The sequence below is a fragment of the Symphodus melops genome, assembly GCF_947650265.1.
Source record: "Symphodus melops genome assembly, chromosome: 20".
Classification (NCBI taxonomy): Eukaryota; Metazoa; Chordata; class Actinopteri; order Labriformes; family Labridae; genus Symphodus; species Symphodus melops.
In genome coordinates this window covers 5,099,544-5,117,353 of record NC_136710.1, presented here as the reverse complement: position 1 = coordinate 5,117,353, position 17,810 = coordinate 5,099,544, and the positions used below count along the sequence as shown (strand labels likewise).

General features: G+C 45.8%; 1 protein-coding gene across 2 annotated transcripts in view; it reads right to left on the bottom strand.

Moving 5' to 3' along the window:
* acin1b (apoptotic chromatin condensation inducer 1b) overlaps positions 1-17,696 on the bottom strand; it is a 19,379-nt gene extending 1,683 nt beyond the window's left edge. Inside the window, exons 1-15 of one of the 2 annotated variants that reach the window (XM_079371825.1) lie at positions 17,505-17,696; positions 15,814-15,879; positions 15,450-15,561; positions 15,117-15,190; positions 13,343-14,887; positions 13,066-13,148; positions 8,411-8,531; positions 3,796-3,841; positions 3,126-3,271; positions 2,810-2,956; positions 2,493-2,664; positions 2,183-2,328; positions 1,307-1,414; positions 1,118-1,225; positions 410-779 (exon numbers count right to left, since the gene is read on the bottom strand). In XM_079371825.1, the coding sequence (XP_079227951.1) occupies positions 410-779; positions 1,118-1,225; positions 1,307-1,414; positions 2,183-2,328; positions 2,493-2,664; positions 2,810-2,956; positions 3,126-3,271; positions 3,796-3,841; positions 8,411-8,531; positions 13,066-13,148; positions 13,343-14,887; positions 15,117-15,190; positions 15,450-15,561; positions 15,814-15,879; positions 17,505-17,639 (3,379 nt within the window). In that variant the 5' untranslated portion in view covers positions 17,640-17,696. The remainder of the gene's footprint in view (positions 1-409; positions 780-1,117; positions 1,226-1,306; positions 1,415-2,182; positions 2,329-2,492; positions 2,665-2,809; positions 2,957-3,125; positions 3,272-3,795; positions 3,842-8,410; positions 8,532-13,065; positions 13,149-13,342; positions 14,888-15,116; positions 15,191-15,449; positions 15,562-15,813; positions 15,880-17,504) is intronic. The other variant, XM_079371826.1, reaches the window with a different exon arrangement.
* Between the last annotated feature and the right edge of the window lie 114 nt (positions 17,697-17,810).

Genomic DNA, 17,810 nt, shown 5'->3' with positions numbered 1-17,810 from the left:
TGGATTTGGATTTGCCCTGCAAACAGAAGTCCACTAACACATGTTGTTTTTGTAAACATAACGATGAGCATGGTCTTATTACCTACTGTTTTTGTTCATGTTAACAGATAAAGAGGAAGGCCCTTTACCTGCTGTTTGTAAAGCGTCTCGAGATAACACCTGTTATGAATTGACGCTTTATAAATAAAGATTGATTGATGTTCGTCTTACAAAACATGACACTTCTAATGGCTGCTTCTGATGCTTAATAAGGGAAAAAAGGAACAAACGGGCCTTGGTTTTGGTTTGATTTGTTAAAGAGTGAGGTGGAGGTGTACATGAAGTTCTTGTTTGTTTCCATCATGATGGACGGATTAATCGACTGACTGCAGACGTTCTGATGTTTGTGCTCGCTGTGACTGTGTCTTACCTTTCTTATCCGTCTTCCTCTCCTTGCTCTTGTTCCTCTCTCTCCTCCTCCTCTCTCTCTCTCGGGATCGGGATCGATGCTCGTCCTCCCCCGGTCTCGCAAACTCCCGGATCTTGTCCCTGTCCCATTCCCGCTCGCCGCGGGCCCTTTCCCGCCGCTCCATCTCTTTCTCTCGCTCGGCCCACAGGTCCCTCACCACTCCCACTCCTCCGACGGCGCCCCGCTCTCGTTCGCGCTCCCTGTCGCGGTCTCTCTCTCTGTTCCGGTCTCGCTCGGGCATCAGAGGGGGCAGCCGGGTCTGAGGAGCTCCCGGTTGGGGGACGGAGTCCACCTCCTTTTCTGGTTTCAGGATTCCTTTGTGAAAGTCGAGCTGCAGGAAAAAAAACAAGAAAAGAGCCAAACCATCAGGTCGGTGAACGATCTGTGAATCATTCTTTGAACAAACAACGTCGTGCAGATGATTTCTGCATCAGGCTCAGTCAGTATTCTTTTTTATGTTTTAGCAGTAAGCAAACATGATGTGATGCAGACTGAATCACAGACACCACTCAGGACAAAGTTTGTGTTCACTCATCAGAAATGAAGCGTCTAAATATTTAATTCCTCGTGCCTGCTGTCTTTTTTTTTTTTTTTTTTTTTTTTAAAGTTGAATACCCTAAAAACTCGTCACAGCTGGAGCACATGTAACACCTTCTCATCTGTCATTACCTCATCCTGCTCGCAGAAGTCCACGCCGAGGACTTTGGGGTTACTCTGAGGCCATTTGAAGCCGTGCAGAGCAGCTCTGGTGGCGCTGGCCTCCTCTGTGGTAGCGTACTGGAGAAAGAACATGACACACGTGAGAACAGCCGCAACACTCAACCAGTGAGGCAGCAGCATCAGTGATTTTTGACTCACTGTGACAAAGCAGTGAGACTTGATTTTGTCGATCCAGAAGCCGTCCTCCAGCACGCTGCCCGTCCGGTTCAGAAGCTCTTTGAGTTGGCCCAAAGTGAAGGGTCGAACCTGAGCGACACAACAAGACAGACGAGGATCAACGACAGTCAGGTAGAGCGGTCGCTTTTTATGATCCACAACGTGAAGATTATGTTATTAAGATACTTTTGTACTGTGTGGACATTAGATATGTTTCTGATTAGCACAGTGGTTAACGTTGTGAAGGGCGAGGGGCATGAGATGCTGCGAGGCGCCACAGTCCGGATTAGAACCCGGGCAGTCCGCTTCATTAATGTAGCCTCTTTACAAGCTAACTAGGGGCTAACGGTTTGAAGGTTACTGAAGATGTAAAACTGCTGAACTCTCAGAACATTTCCTCCGTGAGCTCTGCATCACTTCGTGCAGCCAGAGAGCCCGTTTGTCTGACATGAACAAAACTGGGTGCCAATCAGAAATCTGCTCGTCTTTTATGCACGTCTCACTTTAAATCTCGCTTTTTTTCCCTTTTTTTTTTTTTTAATGACGCACGTTTGAAGGAATCTGAGAATGCTAGTGATTAAATGTGTAATGTCTCGTCTTGTCACAGTCTGTTTAGTCACGCAGTTTGCCTCTCATTTAAAGTGACGCTCAGCTGCAGCCATAATACCTGAGTAAGTAAGGAAGGCTTCCTGGCTGTAATTATAGGAATGATGGAGGAGCGGTTAGCACTGGTATCCCCACATTATGTCTCAGTCATGACAAACTTGTTAGGGACGTTCAGAAACACAGGGTTTGCTCCTCACATTATATCCAAACAGACTGAATGTTGTTAAATGGTTTCGATTTGAACAAACGTACCAGGTTGGTCACATGGATGATGTTGGAGAGTTTGCCCTGAGGCGGCGACGGCTGCCTGTTTGTGCGGACGGGGTCGTCAATGGTGATCGACACTCCGGACTTCTGCTGACTGATGGAGCGACGCACCAGGCTGTCGCTCGGGGAGACTGGAGGGAGATATGAACAGGAAGTGACTGAGTGGGTGATCACAGAAACAAACAGCTGTCATCAAAGTCAGAGAGCAGAGCTGAGCACAGCGTGATGGAAGAGTGAAAGCTGCGTACACATCCTTCAAACAGTTTAAAAAAAAAAGAAAAGAAGCCAGGCTCACTTTTCTGTTCCTCTCCTTCCAGCTTCACAGGCGTCTGCACGTCCATGGACTCCTCAGAAACACTGCTCTTCCTTTTGTCCCTGGAAGTCCGTCTGACGATTTCTTTCTCCGTCTTCTCCACTTCCTCCTCTTCATTCGTCTGTCCATTTTCCTGACTGTTGCCAGGGACGACCTTTAAAAAAATAACAGGTGGAGATATAAAAAATAAATAAAAAAAAGTTGTGGAGACCTTTTAGGAATTGCTTGCAGACGATCATCGTTGCTTTTGTCTATTTATCCAAAGAGAAATGTTGAGTGTGAAGTGCGTCTCTGCTGACCTGTGTGACCGTGCGTCGGATCTTCAGGCCTTGGTCCTCGTCAGCTCGGCTTGTGTCCACACTCTCCTCGTCCCCGGACAGCTGGAGCTCCTCCGGGTGCAGCGCCACCACCGCCTCCTGGTTGATTTTGATGTCTGGGATCAAAGACTGGAGGATGGAGAAGATGAAGGAAAACAGAAGAAATAGTTCATGAGTCTAATCACATCTGTTGGCTGAGACAGAAGAACAGAGGATTTATTCAGGTTTCGTTTGCACTCAGTCATTCAGCGAGTATTTCCCCGCCAGCGCGCCTGTCGGCACACCTCCGGCTCAGTACCTTCAGGGAGTCGGTGGTGATGCTGATGGACGGTTTCTTCGTCGTCACTGATGTGCTGGAGCCCCACCTCCTCTTCCTCCCTGCTGCAGATCCAGACTCAGACTCTCCTGCTCCTCCATCTGCGGCGGCTGGGGACGACTTAGTGCCTGCAGAGTCAGGAAAATCAAGTTTATCATCGAGGAGGGAGGGACAATACACTGAGAGAGTCAAGTTAACTAAAGGTCGTGACGGAGTAAAAGAAGAAATATTGACTCAACACAAGACGTCTTTGAAAGACTCTGATACAAGTCGACCACAAGCAGACTTCAAATAATCAATACAAATCGAGATGTGATCTCGTGTGTACTCTGAACTGCTCCGTCCAGCACAACACGTTTTAATTTGTAGTTAAAACTTCATCGCGTCCTTTAATAATATTCAGCTTTTTAGAAACACCTGTGAAGTGTGAGGTCGTCTGCAGGGGGCTTCATGAACACCACACGTCAGTTTTTAAACACATTAGAACAACTTAAAGCGCCTTGTTGCTACAGTTTTTTCTCTCCATGTTCTAGATGGAAAAACAGCCATGAGTCCACTGTGCCTGCTTATAGGGAGGCAGGAACAGAAGCCCAAGACAGCATCCTTAAAGAATGAGGAGGCTCCACTGTGTGGGGCGAAGCCGTATACTCACTGGTCAGGGAGATCTTGCGTGCGGTGAAAGCTTTCGGAGTGGTGCTCTGGAAGGAGAGAGAGACAGGAAGAGAACATACAGAAACCCCAGGGGTGTGGGGTCAGATGAGAACCACGAGTCTAGACTCAAACAGGCAACAACAGAGAAGAGGTGAACAGGAAAAGTGGAGGAGGGAATAGGAGTGGGGGGTGGGGGGAGGGGGGGTTTGAGTAACAGAGGCCTGGAGGCTTCAATTGGACCACATTATGGAGAATTGGTGCTTGGTCGATACACAGAGACTCCAGACACATTACTGCCCTCCACCTCTGCTCAAAGACTACATTTATTATCACACTGCTTCCCTTTTAGTGTGGAAGTGTGTGCGTTTAAGGAGAGGGCAAGTACATGACGTGCTCAAGGACTGCATGTCTAAACGTCACACAGTACAAGACGCCCATTATGTGTCAGAGTGTTTAAAGAAACGGGACAGTTTTTTATATTTCATGATCAATATAGTGTTTAAACTTTCCAAACTAAATCACAGCGCTGATTCACGTCTTTTTCTTCACTCGTCTACTTCAGTCTGAGTTCATTTGAGATGTGCTCACTATTATCATTAATATTCCATTGGTCAGCCTAAAGACACCTAAACTGTTTGTATACGATGCTGTTAGTGTTTAATAAAGCTTTTATAAATGTGAACTTTAACATGGCTGTTAATGGGGCGTCCTGGTGGACACTCGAGGTACTGCACTTCTTGCTGCTTGTTTACAAACAGCTAAAAAATGACCCCTAACTTATTCAGATATTAGAGAGTTTTTTTTGCCTGATGTTATAGTGGTCACATAGTTCTTTAGTAACTATCAGCAGCTAAACAGTGGAGCAGAACGCAGCGGAGGGCTCGTTTTAAAGCCACAGCCTCCTGTATCATTCATCCTGTGTCGCCACATAAATGACGTGACAATAACAGCACACGGGTCCCGAGCGCTTATTCTGCCACGTCGCTGATTTAAAAATAAACTTTGTGAATGTTTAAGCAGAGGAGGAGAACAGAGTGATGAAGACTCGAAGATCTGTCGGCGACATTAAACACATGTACTGCAGTTTAAATTCACCTTAAAGATGGACTATATTCAACTTTACACAATCGTTTATGTCAGATGTCATCTTTGTCTACAAATAAAAAGTTAACTCTGCAGTAAGCCTGACAGTCCACAGTTAGATTACAGTTACTCCTTTAGATTTATAAACATTTTAAATAGAGCAATAATCACAAGTCATTTCCTGGTACCATTCGACACCTGATTCCTTACTGGCTCGACTATGGCCCAACCGCACGACAGTGTGCACTGTATCTAGGCAACAAGGATCCAATCAGAGATGGCAGAGGAGTGTGGGCGGGGCTCGATTTGAGTGTGCAGATAAGTCACCAGGCAGGAACTGATCACTGGATTTGTTTTGTCTTGAATGGGGCTGGGGAAGAACTTTTCTTCATTCATTTGCTGATCAAAGAGTCACTTTTCAGTCTTTCAGGGATTCAAATCAAAGTGGACTGGATTCTGATGATGGGGGGGGGAGAGGGGTGGGGGGGTCAGTGGCTGAAGGCGATTTGTTAAAAGTCCATGATGTGTGATGTTCATAGGATGAGTAAAAAAATCCATTGGGGATGGAGACGCTTGAATTTCTCGTCTTGAAGCGTCAGAATTGTCCATATTTTCCGACGTACAGTCCAGACAGCCTTTAAGGAAGGTGAGGATGTCTCTTGTGTCGAAGTGATTCTGACATAAAGTCCTTTGAAACAGATTTTAGTCCATGAAGTTACGCTTCTTGTTTTGGGCAGTTTATCAGGTTTCTATAGCCAAAGGATGCTGCACTATTCTTTGACACAGCTTGAAAGCAACGGTCACTTTAACAGAAGTAAAGTTGACAAACGTAATCCAGCAGCATTTCATTGAGCAAAATTAACTCCCACTGAAGAGACTTTGCAGCTCCAGGTCAAAAAAAAATGCAGCTGCACTTGAAGTTGTAAAGGATGCAAGGTCCATGCTGTGGGCGTAGTGAAGACTTTGATGTAGGGACAAATCAGTAGCAGCTAAAAGTCTGTGGTAGTCCTCCTACCAGCTCCACAGTGAAACAGAGGAGTCACAATGACAACTGGACCGCGGAGGGAAAGAGTCGACAGTGTAAGTCCAGCTCTCAGTGTGGACGAGCAATGTGCACATAATGCATCAGGCGACTTGTCCTCTTCAGCAGCCCGTCTTTGGAGCTCGTGTATTTCTTATACGGATGTCAACTTGGAGCACTTCGACAGATTTAAATTCCCTGGTGAACAACAGAATTCACTTTCAAAAGGCCAACTTCTCCAGGCAGATCATGACAGTCAGCTAAACAAGCTCAATAAATCAGAGTGGTCCAGATCTTTTCCAGGAGGGAGTAAAAGTCCACAAAGGCAGGATACATCCACAAAGTTTACCTTCAAAAAATAGTCCCAGAACCAACAAAGCAGGCTCAGCTTCAAAGCTCAGTAGGAGTTAGTTTGAAAGCTTTAAAAACAAAACATTGGTTGTATTGACTCTCCAGGTATGATATCTTTTTGGATTATTGCAGGGGTTCTCAGTCAAAAGTCATTAATCCACCCAACCAGCAGGGGGCAGTGTGGGCTTGGAGGAGGAGGTAAAACCGAACAGAGGAGCTGAAGTGCTTTTCTCTGAGCTGCATCTGCTGTTTGAAGACGTCGGAGGGAAACACTCAGCGACTGTGCTCCTCCTCCACACGAGAGTCATGAAGGGGAGGTGATACAGACGATACCCTCCTCTTCCCTCACTCCATCATTCAACACCACTGCACAGTGCAGCACAGATCAGCAAACAGGCTTCCAAGCTCCAGTTCCTGCTGGCTCAGCGCGTCTCTCGACTGCTACGGGGGGGAGGCCTCGCAGGCTCAGGCTTTACTCAGTGCCGTGTGGTTGCAGACTCTGGGCCTAACTCAGGTGCCAGCGACACACTTGGGCATAGCGAGACAGGACTTGTAGGAGGAGTAGGAGGAGGAGTGGAGGAGGTGTTGGTGTTGTTGGTGGTGGTGGTAGTAGTACGCAGCAGGTACCATTAGGGGCAATGGAAGAGGCATGGGCACCTTCATAACAAAGCAATCAATGGGGTTTTAAACAGCAATCACACCATCAATATATAAAGTGAGAGAAGAGCGTTCATGATGGGATACAGAGGCAAAAGGTGGGGCAGAGAGACAGAGAGAGAGAGAGAATAATAATTAGCAGAGAGAGAGAGAGACGGTGTGAAAGGAGCAGGCGACAGAGGAGAGATAATGAAAGGAGGCTGAAAGACACAGCAGAAACAAGCCCTGATGCATCTCTACACACACTGTCAGGGTCCATTACTCATGCAAACCCAAGGAGGAGACAAGGGCACACATTAAAGCACTGACAGACATGCAGATAGTAACTTTTATAGCAAAGCAGCTCACCAGCAAACCTGAATAACAAGCGTCACTAGATAATAAAGTCACAGGCTCAATGCCCACAGAAGCCTGTTATCGACTTCAAGCAGCACGACAATTCGTTTCAATCAAGAGAAGCTAAACTTCTTGGGATGTCAAACAATGTAAGACTCAACTTAAAGGCAGGGTTGGTCTTAAAAAAAACAAAAACAAAAAAAAACTAGCAGGATTTTTAGACGTAGCGCTTGCTCTGTGCACCTTCTGCACCCCCCCCCCCCCCTGTGCTCCCTCTAAAGCCACGCCCCCTGCACTTAAACGCACTCGCGCCATTGGTCCAGAAGCGGATTTTCGCTCATGCTTTGAGTGTGGGCTCGTCCATGCTAAGGGGGAGAGAACGAGCAGCGAGACAGGGAGGCGTGATTGGTTCAGTAAACATAACATAAGTGTTATCCAGGGACTGAAGCGATCCACTCATCAAAGCTATTTGTGCATTTCTGACATTCACATTTTGACCCCTATCAACTCTGAGGAGAGGGGGAAACGTAGGCCTGCATGACAGGAGAAAACGGAGCTATCGGCATAATAACATCTATCTGCTGTTCTTGAAGTCACTGCTGCATCCAAAACTCAACCAAAAACACAAAGTGTGTTTTTTCTCTCTCTCTGCCTTTCTCCCTAACACAGACGCCCGCAAACATCAAAATGAGACACATGCAACGTATGCAGCATGGAGGTCTAACTAAACATGAATACAGCCATCAATACTTCACATGTCTGCAGAGAGCAGACAAGAGCTGTGTGTGTGAGAGACCATCTAAATGAAGCAGAAAGTTATGAGATAAGAGCTGGGGTTAAATGCAGGTGGAAGGGATTAGTTTCATTTTATTTACCCGAGGACCCAACTCCAACTCAACCCCGGTTTGTCCCCTTGAGAGCGTCTGTCCAATTAGAAGGATTCAGCTGCACATTTTAAATACGTTAAAAGGAAGCAGAAATTACCGAGTCAGAATGGAAAAGAGTCAAATCTTTCCAGGATGCAAACGTCGGGGGTTGTGTTGGTTTTAAGTGACCCTCTCAAACCTGTGCCGCCAACTACACATGCCACGACGTTATGAATGAGGATGCAGGTTAGTGAGAGACGGAGCAGAGAACCGAGCGACCCCCACTCTCTCCGTGACCTTACCTCCTCCAGGAGGCCCTCGCTGCTCTCGGGCTCGGCCCCGGCCGGAGGCTGCTGGGCCACGGAGCTTTCCGAGTCTGCTTCCACCTCAGTGACGGCGGCTGCGCTGGGCTCCGCCACCTCCCTGCAACGGGAAGAAGAAGAAGATGGGGGGGGTAAAGAAGGTGGAGGAAAATAGACTGAGTGTAAATACTAAGCCTGTTATAGCTGGCCGTGCTTGGGTTACTTTTGCTAAATCCACTACTTTTGAGGTTCACCCAGAAGCTCTGAACGCGACATGCAGACTGGCTGAGCATCCGCCTGTGTGAGAGTGACGCCACTCTGGATCGCTCTCAGTATTCTGATCGGTACTTGTTTCATGAAAAAAAAAAAAAAAACATAACTACTTCTGCTGCTGCTTGTTGCCGTGACAACTCGACTGCAACAAGCGTTTCCTCCTATCAGTTATTCGGATTCTTAATTCGTTATAAAAACAAACTGATTAATGGGAAGAAATACATTTTTCACTTGCCTCCCTCAACAAAGACGAACTCGACACATCGACGTGCGGGGAAAGACAGAAAAAACAGGCGGGTTTTTGTGCAGGAGGCAGTGACCTGGATCCCTCCTGCTATTTATAACTCCCCAGCTCACAGACACCCAGGGTCACACGAGCACACCTCAAACTTACACACACACACACACACACACACACACACACACACACACACACACAGCTGCCTTAATGTGTGTGGTCTTCGTCTGATCCCGTCTTTTGTAACGCGTCTTCAGGCGACTCAATTCATGACACTGAAAACCTCACACATCCATTCTTTCCCACAGTGTTATATTTTCACTCTGTTACGTAAGAAAGCAGATGTCTTATATCTGTATATATAGCATCCTCCTCAGAAGTCTCCTCCGCTGCCTCTGTGTGATGACACACGCGCGGAGGCAGCGGCTGGAGATGGGATGATCACATCTTCAGGCATTCTTCTCTTTTATTCATCTTTATCGTTTCATGATGCAACGGCCGCGTGTCACCGCGAAACAACTTGGAGAATGGGTTCCTAAATAAATGCTTCTCCTTTCTCAGACGTGACTAACAAAAGCAATGTCGGGATGTTTTCGTCTTCTCTGCGTCATCCATTTCTTTCTTTTTTTTAATTGGATGCTGCTATGGTCATTGTCTCATCAGGTCTGGAGGACATTAAAAAAAAAAACTGTGAAAGTGACATCACAATGTTGTTGAGGCAACGCTGATGCTTTCAAATAACTCGTTTTGTCCGTCCAGCGAAGAAAAGTAGATACATTTCCACTTTTCTAATAATCAGAAACTGTAAAAATAAATACAATCAACTAATGATGTCATTGATTATTGGACTCTTTTTAGCCATTTCTGTATAGTGATGATGGCAAAGGCAGCCAATAAGACACTCAAGAATTGTTTTGGCTTAAAAACAAGGTAGAAAACAAATTAACCCTTTATGACTGATAACAGTCGCTGTCCAAACTTGCTCTCCAACTTGCTCAGAGTGTCAGAGCCAAACTCAGCCTTTCCTTTTTTCCCATGACATGTCACATGATCACTGGCAGGGTTTCTTTGAGTGGAGGCCTGTACTGTTAATCTGTGCACGACTAAAAATCTACCAGCAGTGTCGGGAAAGCCTTTTCTGCTTCCTTCTCTGGAGATTAGTCGCTGGCAAGAATGTAGGCAGGAGGGCAGCGTTTCCCCTCCTCCACGCCACACTGAACCTTCTCATTTGCCAGAGGTGTGGATTTCAAAACGCTTGTGTGCGTGTGCGTGTGTGTGTGTGTGTGTGGGGGGTAGTGTTCTGCAAGGCCAGTAACGCACCTGCACAGGCTATAAAGGAAGACAGATGCCAACTAGAAATACAACTCCCCTGAGGATCGAAGAGCGGTGGAAAGGCCAGGCTGAATTGATGTAATGATCACTGGAACAAGGTATGAGTATAACACCTCATAAAGCGTAATGGTTTGATAGTTCTCGTGGCAAATAATAATCTCGAAGCCCTCATGTTCATACTTCAAATCAAAAAGCTTCAGAACCTACCACATGCAGCAGCGCCTATTATTTACACATTCAAACACAGAACCAAGTACAACGAGTAGGCAAGTTTGTGCTACGATTCAAATTAATTATTTATCACCCTCAAAAAATGTAACTTGTTTAACTAGAAATCATTTCTACCTAACATGTAGGAGAAGATTAAAAAAATGAAATGTCCAGTTAGAAATCAGCGTTTAGTCTGAACTACCACTGATGTTAGCTTGGCTGGTAGGTAGGGCTTCTGCTGGTTTTTAAAGTTACAGGTCTTTATATGTATTACACCAGGGTCGTCAGCTTCCTCCAACTTGAGTCATACGCTGGCATCTCATTGGCGTTTGTGTCAGCCATTTTCATCAACTAACTGCACTCATAAAACAGACAAAACCACAGTCACCGATCAATTCAGATGTGAAGTCAGCTCCCAGGAGAGGAGAGAGTGAATGCTGGTGCCAGCTGGGAGAATTATATCACACCATAAGGGCCCATTCACACTGACTGTACAGCTAACAGATGTCTGCTTTAATGATCCCCCTCGACAACGCTGAGATCATTAACAGCAACACAAATCCAAAAAAACACAAATATAGACTTCTGTGGGCGAGACAGCAGGCTGCATGAGAAAATATATGATATAATGGAGGGGGGAAAATGAAGATGTCCTCTCCTTATTCTAGAAAGAGCACAGGCAGTGTTTCTCTGCTACCTGGCAAGACAGAAAAATGTCAAGGAGAAATCCAAAGGAGGGGAGGAATCACAGCACGAACACCGAGCCCATTATTTATTAATGTTGCATCAATGTGACGCTATTTTTAGGCTGTGATCAGAGAAAGGGGACCCGACTCCCTTCCTCTTTAAAAACGTCTTCTAAGAGGCATTAATCAACAAAAGACCGTACCAGTCTCCCCCCCCCCCCCTCCCGGTCTCCCTCACATGGGCGGACATGAAGCACGCTTATAACCAGGCCAATGTGAAGTGATGACATGATATTAAACAGACACACCGTTAGCTCAGCCTCATCACGATCACCGTAATTAAACTACACAGAAACCACATTTTGATCGGTGAATAAAAGGTGTAAAAGTAAAACCTGGAGCCTTGAGTCGCCCTCTGTCTCACTCTTACCCGTTTTTGTTGCCTTCGGACAACATTACGACCGGCCTTTTGAAGGAAGCCCCGGGGATGACAGATAACACTCCGCCGCTAGGATCTATCTTTACTTTCAATGTTTTTTTGGGGTTGAAACGCAAAAAAAATCACTGAAAAAAAATCAGCCAACACGTTGTTTCTACAGCTTGAAATCCGGTCACTGCGTCGGTATCAGGGATGCATTGCCTGCATGGCGGCCATGTTGGCTCGCGAGACCAGCGTCAAGGCTGCCGGAGTAGTTGGGGGAGGGACATGTTCCGGTCTAGGTTTTCAAAGTAAAAGCAACTGGCCGAAATCTATAGAAGGGGCAGGCAATTAGGCGACGTGGAAAAGGGCTCTTTTATTGCTGAGGAGAAAAGCAGCAGCAGTTTTGTTGGGGCGAGAAACACAAGCTGCTAAAATTAGCGATGATGCAATGAGTGGGGAAAGAGATGTGCTGAAAACATTATTTAATGTGTAAGTGATCTTAAAGGCAAGCTTGCTACTCTTTGGCCGATGATTTTATTATAAATGGCATTATTGAAGCATTTCAAAGGTTAAACAAGAGAGTCAGCATATAATGTCCACCTCATTGACCATTTAAATTAGGACTGTGCATTAAACTCCAAATGAATCATTATCACAATATTAACATTTTGAGAAGTCTGACTCATTTGAAAATTAAGAAAATAATCTAATGCGATCAAGTAAAGCAGTCTTTCTCAGCGTTTGTCATTTTATTATCATTGGATGGAGACCAGGGTAAAACATTCTTTCTTTTTCTTCTTTTTGATGCAGTCAGATGAAACTCAAGAAAGCAAATAGCTAAACGGTGCTGGTGGTAAAGTCCATCTTTATCTTAATATTTAACAATGGTAGCACACTGCATCTATTTATTTTATGTCATGCAAGCCAATTTAAATGTCGTCCAAACACAGCCGAGAACTGGACTTTAAAAAAAAAATAGATTCATAATTCTGATGGCGAAGTCTGAGAGGCTTACATTAGTAGCCCCAATTGACTTTATTTCAGACGTGATAGTCTCTTTTATAACGTTTCATCACTACAATACATTTAGAAGCATACAGAAGAAGAATCCTGAAATGCAGTGCTTTGTCAGCCCCCTCAGCCGAGTCATAAAAGGGTTTCTAAATCCAAAAGTTAAAATGTAAAAATATGTCTGATTAAGTAAAACACAATGATTACAGGCAGTCACTAGAGAACAAAATGTTCAGCACAATCTTCAAAGTAAGATTTTTAAAGTGACAAGGTGCGGCATGTAGGGTGCACATGAATAACAATGGTTTTGATTAAAGGCTTGGAGGTGGCCTCAGTCATTAACAGAATGTAAGGTGTCAGGAAAAAGCTCTATTGAAATGTACCAAACCAGCTACCAGAGATAGTAAACAGGCATCCAAGAAGATGCTACTCTTGTCTTCCAGTCGCTCTGCCTTTGAGTCCTCCGGATATAAAAGTTACTGACCTGTTTGACACATGTCGTTTCTCGGCCTCTTTAACCAGGACAGTCTTTTTCTCATCTTCGGCTGCGCGACCTCGGCCTGCCTTCTGCAAAGTAATTTGTGATAAATACCATGTAAAAAAAAACCAATAACAGCAGTTTGTTCCAGGATGATCTCAGAAGTTCAACCTTCAATGTGAGATTTATGATCCGCTGATCTGTGCTGGCCACTAACAAACTTGAACCCTCAGTCAGACATTACAAATTGCCGAAAATATTCGGTTAACGCAACCCCACTGACCTTCATCTGCTTTGAGGCGGGTGGTTTCTCTCTGGAAGAGGAGGAGGACTGTGATGAGCCGGAAGAGGAGTCGGAATTGGAGTCGGAATCTGATGAAGAATCCTGAGTCTGAGTCACAACCACCCTGCCTTTGTGGGCTGTCTCCTTTCTCTGGTGCTCCTCTTTCTTCTTCTGCTCTTCCTGCCGTTTCTTCTCTTTTTCTTTTTCCTCTTCCTGGAGTTTCCTCACTTTTTCCTCTTCCTGCTGTTTCCTCTCTTTTTCCTCTTTCTGCCGTTTCCTCTCTTTTTCCTCTTCCTGCCGTTTCCTCTCTTTTTCCTCTTCCTGCCGTTTCCTCTCGTTTTCTTTTTCCTCTTCCTGGAGTTTCCTCACTTTTTCCTCTTCTTGGCGTTTCCTCTCTTTTTCTTCTTCCTGGTGTTTCCTCTCTTTTTCTTTTTCCTCTTCTTTTCTCTTTCTGTCTCGCTCCTCTTTCTGCCGCTGTTTCTCCTCTTCCAGCTGTTTGCGCTCTCTCTCCTTCTCTTCCTCCAGGTGTTTCCTCCCTTGCTCCCGTCCTACCTTCCTTCTTTCCTTGTCTTGCCCCTCGTTTCTTTCCCTCTCTTCTGCCACCTCCCTGCTCTCTTGAAGCCTCTTCCTCTCCAGTCTTTGCAGTGGAGAGTCAGTGGAACAGGTAGGCCCAGCAGCAGAGTGTTGTGTCTCTCCTGAAACACCTGCGGCCGAGGCAAAAGCCCCCTCTGTCTCCATCTTGTGTACGAGCAGGGAAAGGGGCCCCGGCTTCCGGTTCATGGATGGCTCAGGACTGCTGGAACGAGAGCTGGAGTCCGAGTCTTGCCTCTGCAGGGAGGAAGGCGGGAGAGACACCACCCTTGGACCACGTGCAGCTTCATTGCCTTCTCTATCATCTTGTGGGCTCTGCTTCGGAGTGTCGGGGAGAGGGAACAGGTCGGGGGGCGGAGAGGGAGGAGGAGTTGGGTGGCGCAGTTGCATTGGGGTGTGGTGTACCTGTGGCGGCGGGATGTGCTGCGGAGGCTGAAGCTTGCGTTTTGATCGTGAAGCTGTCGATGGAACACTGGGGGGCATCTGCTGCGGCTGCGGAGGCACTCTGTTACCCCTTCGTACCCCGCCGGGCCCGGGCCCCCATTCATCGTCGTCCTCGCTTTCGTCATCTCCACTGTCTTCTTCGTCGTCATCCTCGTGGGCGCGGCCTCCCGCTGAGACTCCCGCAGAGCGGCTCAGGTGCAGGACAGGATGAGCTGATCCGGGTTCGCTGGGTGCGGTGCCCTCTTTTTCCTGGGCTCTGGGTACGACAGGGGGCAGCCCCTGGCGGTCAGGCTGGCCCAGGACGCGCACGGACAGGGAGGCTACGGCGCGAGGAGGAGAGGGTGCCGGTGGCTCTTTATGCCCTTGAAGAAAGGCTGCTCGCTGCATCCGAGCGCCCGGAGCCTCGAGGGACTCCTGAGGGCGGAGAGTAGCTGATGGGCCCATGTTGGCATCTCCTCCTCCTTTTTCCTCCCTCGTCATTGAGGCCTGCGAGGGCATGGAGTGATGCTGCTAGCAAAAATAAGGGGGTCAGTCTGAGAGTAAACTTGTACTCTATACATTTATAGACACATCAAAGAACACAGGTTTATTGTAAGAGATGTACACAGTAGAAAAACACCAACAGTTTCTTCTTGTGCTGGCGAGAACATCATTATCTGATCAATAGACAGCACATTCTCTGTTGGAGAAATAAAAAGAAAAGGTTTCCCTTATTGCTCTCTTCAGTGGTCTGACTGACCTGGTCAGGCAGAAAGGCGGAGCTGTCATTGTCCTCCGAGTGGTCGTCGTCCTCTTCAGGCACTGCCGGGCTTTCTGTCAGTCAGGGACATGAGGCAGGTCAGCAACCACTGTGAGGGTTTACACCCAAGACACACAACTACTCTAGTCCTTCCTAAGACATGACTGTGGTTTGAAAGGCCATTTATAAGCACACGAACACTTCTGACACACAGTGAGTACAGATATATTCATAAGACGAGAGAAAGCCTTGTTCACTTGGCAGTGACTGTGTGTGTGTGTGTGTGTGTGTGTGTGTGTGTGTGTGTGGATTGGATGGACTGGGGTGTTTTACCTTCCGCCTCTCCGTCCTGCTGGGCCTCTCTCTCCAGCTTTTGACGCAGTAGCTCCTGCTGTTTGGCCAGGTACTGTTTGATGAAGCTATTCTGGCTCATCTCTTCGCCAATCTACAAAACATTAAAGTACAGAAAACCACATTTCTTTTTAAACATGTCGTTCAAAAAAAATCAGGTGCAGGGATATCGACAGGTGCAACATAATCTTGAACGTTTTTTCTCCACTCCAGTAGCATTGCTTATAAAAATAAATAACTCAACACAGGTACAAAGGATGTTTTTTTTTTTCATGGAACTTAACATAATGAAGCTTAAGATGACAAAGTCAAAGAAACAAACCCATCCTAAATCATCTCTTCGTACCTGTGAGTTGGGCTGCAGCCCACTGTGGGAGGACGACGACTTCTGAAGATTCTCCAACATCAGCGCCTGCAGGGAATACAGAAAAAAGTTACTGTTGTATGTATTTTGTGGTGGGTGGTTCAGTGAGTTGGGGGCCTTGGTCTACTCGCAACATTTTTTATTTGTCTGCACACTTTAAAAGAGAGAAGCTGTTTTTAAACACTCAATGTTTAATCATGTCATTTTTGTTTTTTGGATTCACAAACTAATGTTGAAAGCCTTCTGCGACAATTATTCACTACATGAATTCATGTTGCGCTGTGGTTGTACAAAAGTCCTCCTGAAAAATTAAGAGAGAGATCATTAAAAAAAAAAACCTCTAGATGGTATTATCCAATGGCATTGAAAAAAATGAAAAGAAACCACAGGTGTGTTGTGAGATGCTAAAGAATGAATTCCTAAACAATGACTACGCTCACTTCAGCAGGGTTTTTAGTCAATCAGACGTGGGTCTAACTTTACCCTCAGATAACTAAATACATCTCGAGTAGAAAATTGCCAAGTGTAATGACGTATTTCTCAATTTCAATAAAGTAATCAAAAATATTCATGTCTCAGACTTACAGTGTAAAAGATCATAAATAAGCACAAACTCTTGGCACTGTGTCTATCAAAGTTGAACCGCTGAAGCGTGAATCCGAGGAAACTGTTTTGAATGTATGTAAATTGTAAGCCCACTGGTCTCCACTCTTCTGACAGAAACTTCAGTATTCATGGCTAACAAAATGCAATACAATGTATTTTATCGGTGCATTGTTTATATATTGTTGTCTTTGGCAGGATGTTTGTACTTGAAAGTGGCTGTGCAGTTTGATCATTTGCATGCATTACAAAGCTCTTATAATGCATTGGTATTACCATGCTATTGTCATTTAATTTACTTAATTTAGTCGATGCGAGAGGGATGCACCACTTTTTCTGATTTCTTTACTCTTCTACAACGACAAACATGTTTCTTCTTACATCTATTAACCACAAATCTATGCATTAATGTCTACAAACTTGACCAAGAAAAAGTTATAAACAAGTTCAAACCAGACAATATTATGTGTATATCTAAGGCTTGTTTGTTTACACTTTTCTGGGGGGAGGGGGATTTTAGACCCGTGACCTCCCTATATAAAGTCTTCTTGCACTAAAAAACGGTGGTTGATTATGTGCTGGATGTGACGTGCAAATCAACAACGTACTGCTTAATTATTAAAACAACTAAATTAAGTATTCGTTATTCGGCTCTTGATATTGTGTTTACATGACTATGCGCGCTCCCGTCACCCCAATACAAACACATAGGGAGCGCGGGCACGTCCGTACTGTACACTGTGTGCGGCTGTTTGGCTCGCGCTTACACTCAGCTTAGGCCTCGACTTGACAGGTGCACACTTCAACTGTGTGCAACACGGTGCACTGCAAGTAGTTACGATTTAAGTGGGAACTTGGTGGGTGAATAGTTTCTTTGTGCAGTCAGGTACAAATTACCGAAATAAAAAGCTGCGGTTTACGTGTAATATCGCGTGCTTGGCGGTTTATGTATTCCCGCTCGCGAGCCGACACACCGTTACGGCCTCTAACGTTAACCCCCGCCGTCTCTCGCCTCCTGCTGAACTTAAAGACAGACTCGACAGGCCTTCCCTACGCGAGCTTCAACTTACCCCTTTCAGTCGCTTCAGAAGTGCGTTTTTCTGTCCGCTTTTCGGGAGGTTTCTTTGCTCCAGAGCCGCCTTTAAATCCGCGACTCTGAGCGATTGTAGAGGTTTTCCATCAAGCGTAATATCTTCGTCCGCCATTTTGCTCCCTCCGCTTGTCCAAACTCCAACAATCGTCGCTACGTCGGCTGTTCGGCGTAGCCACTCGGAAGTTTCCGGAAAAGGTCGGTTTTCCGAATCACATAACAGTACTGTACAGTGGCGGTTGGATTTCTTTTTGGGCCAATTACAGCCTCGAGCCACACAGTCCGG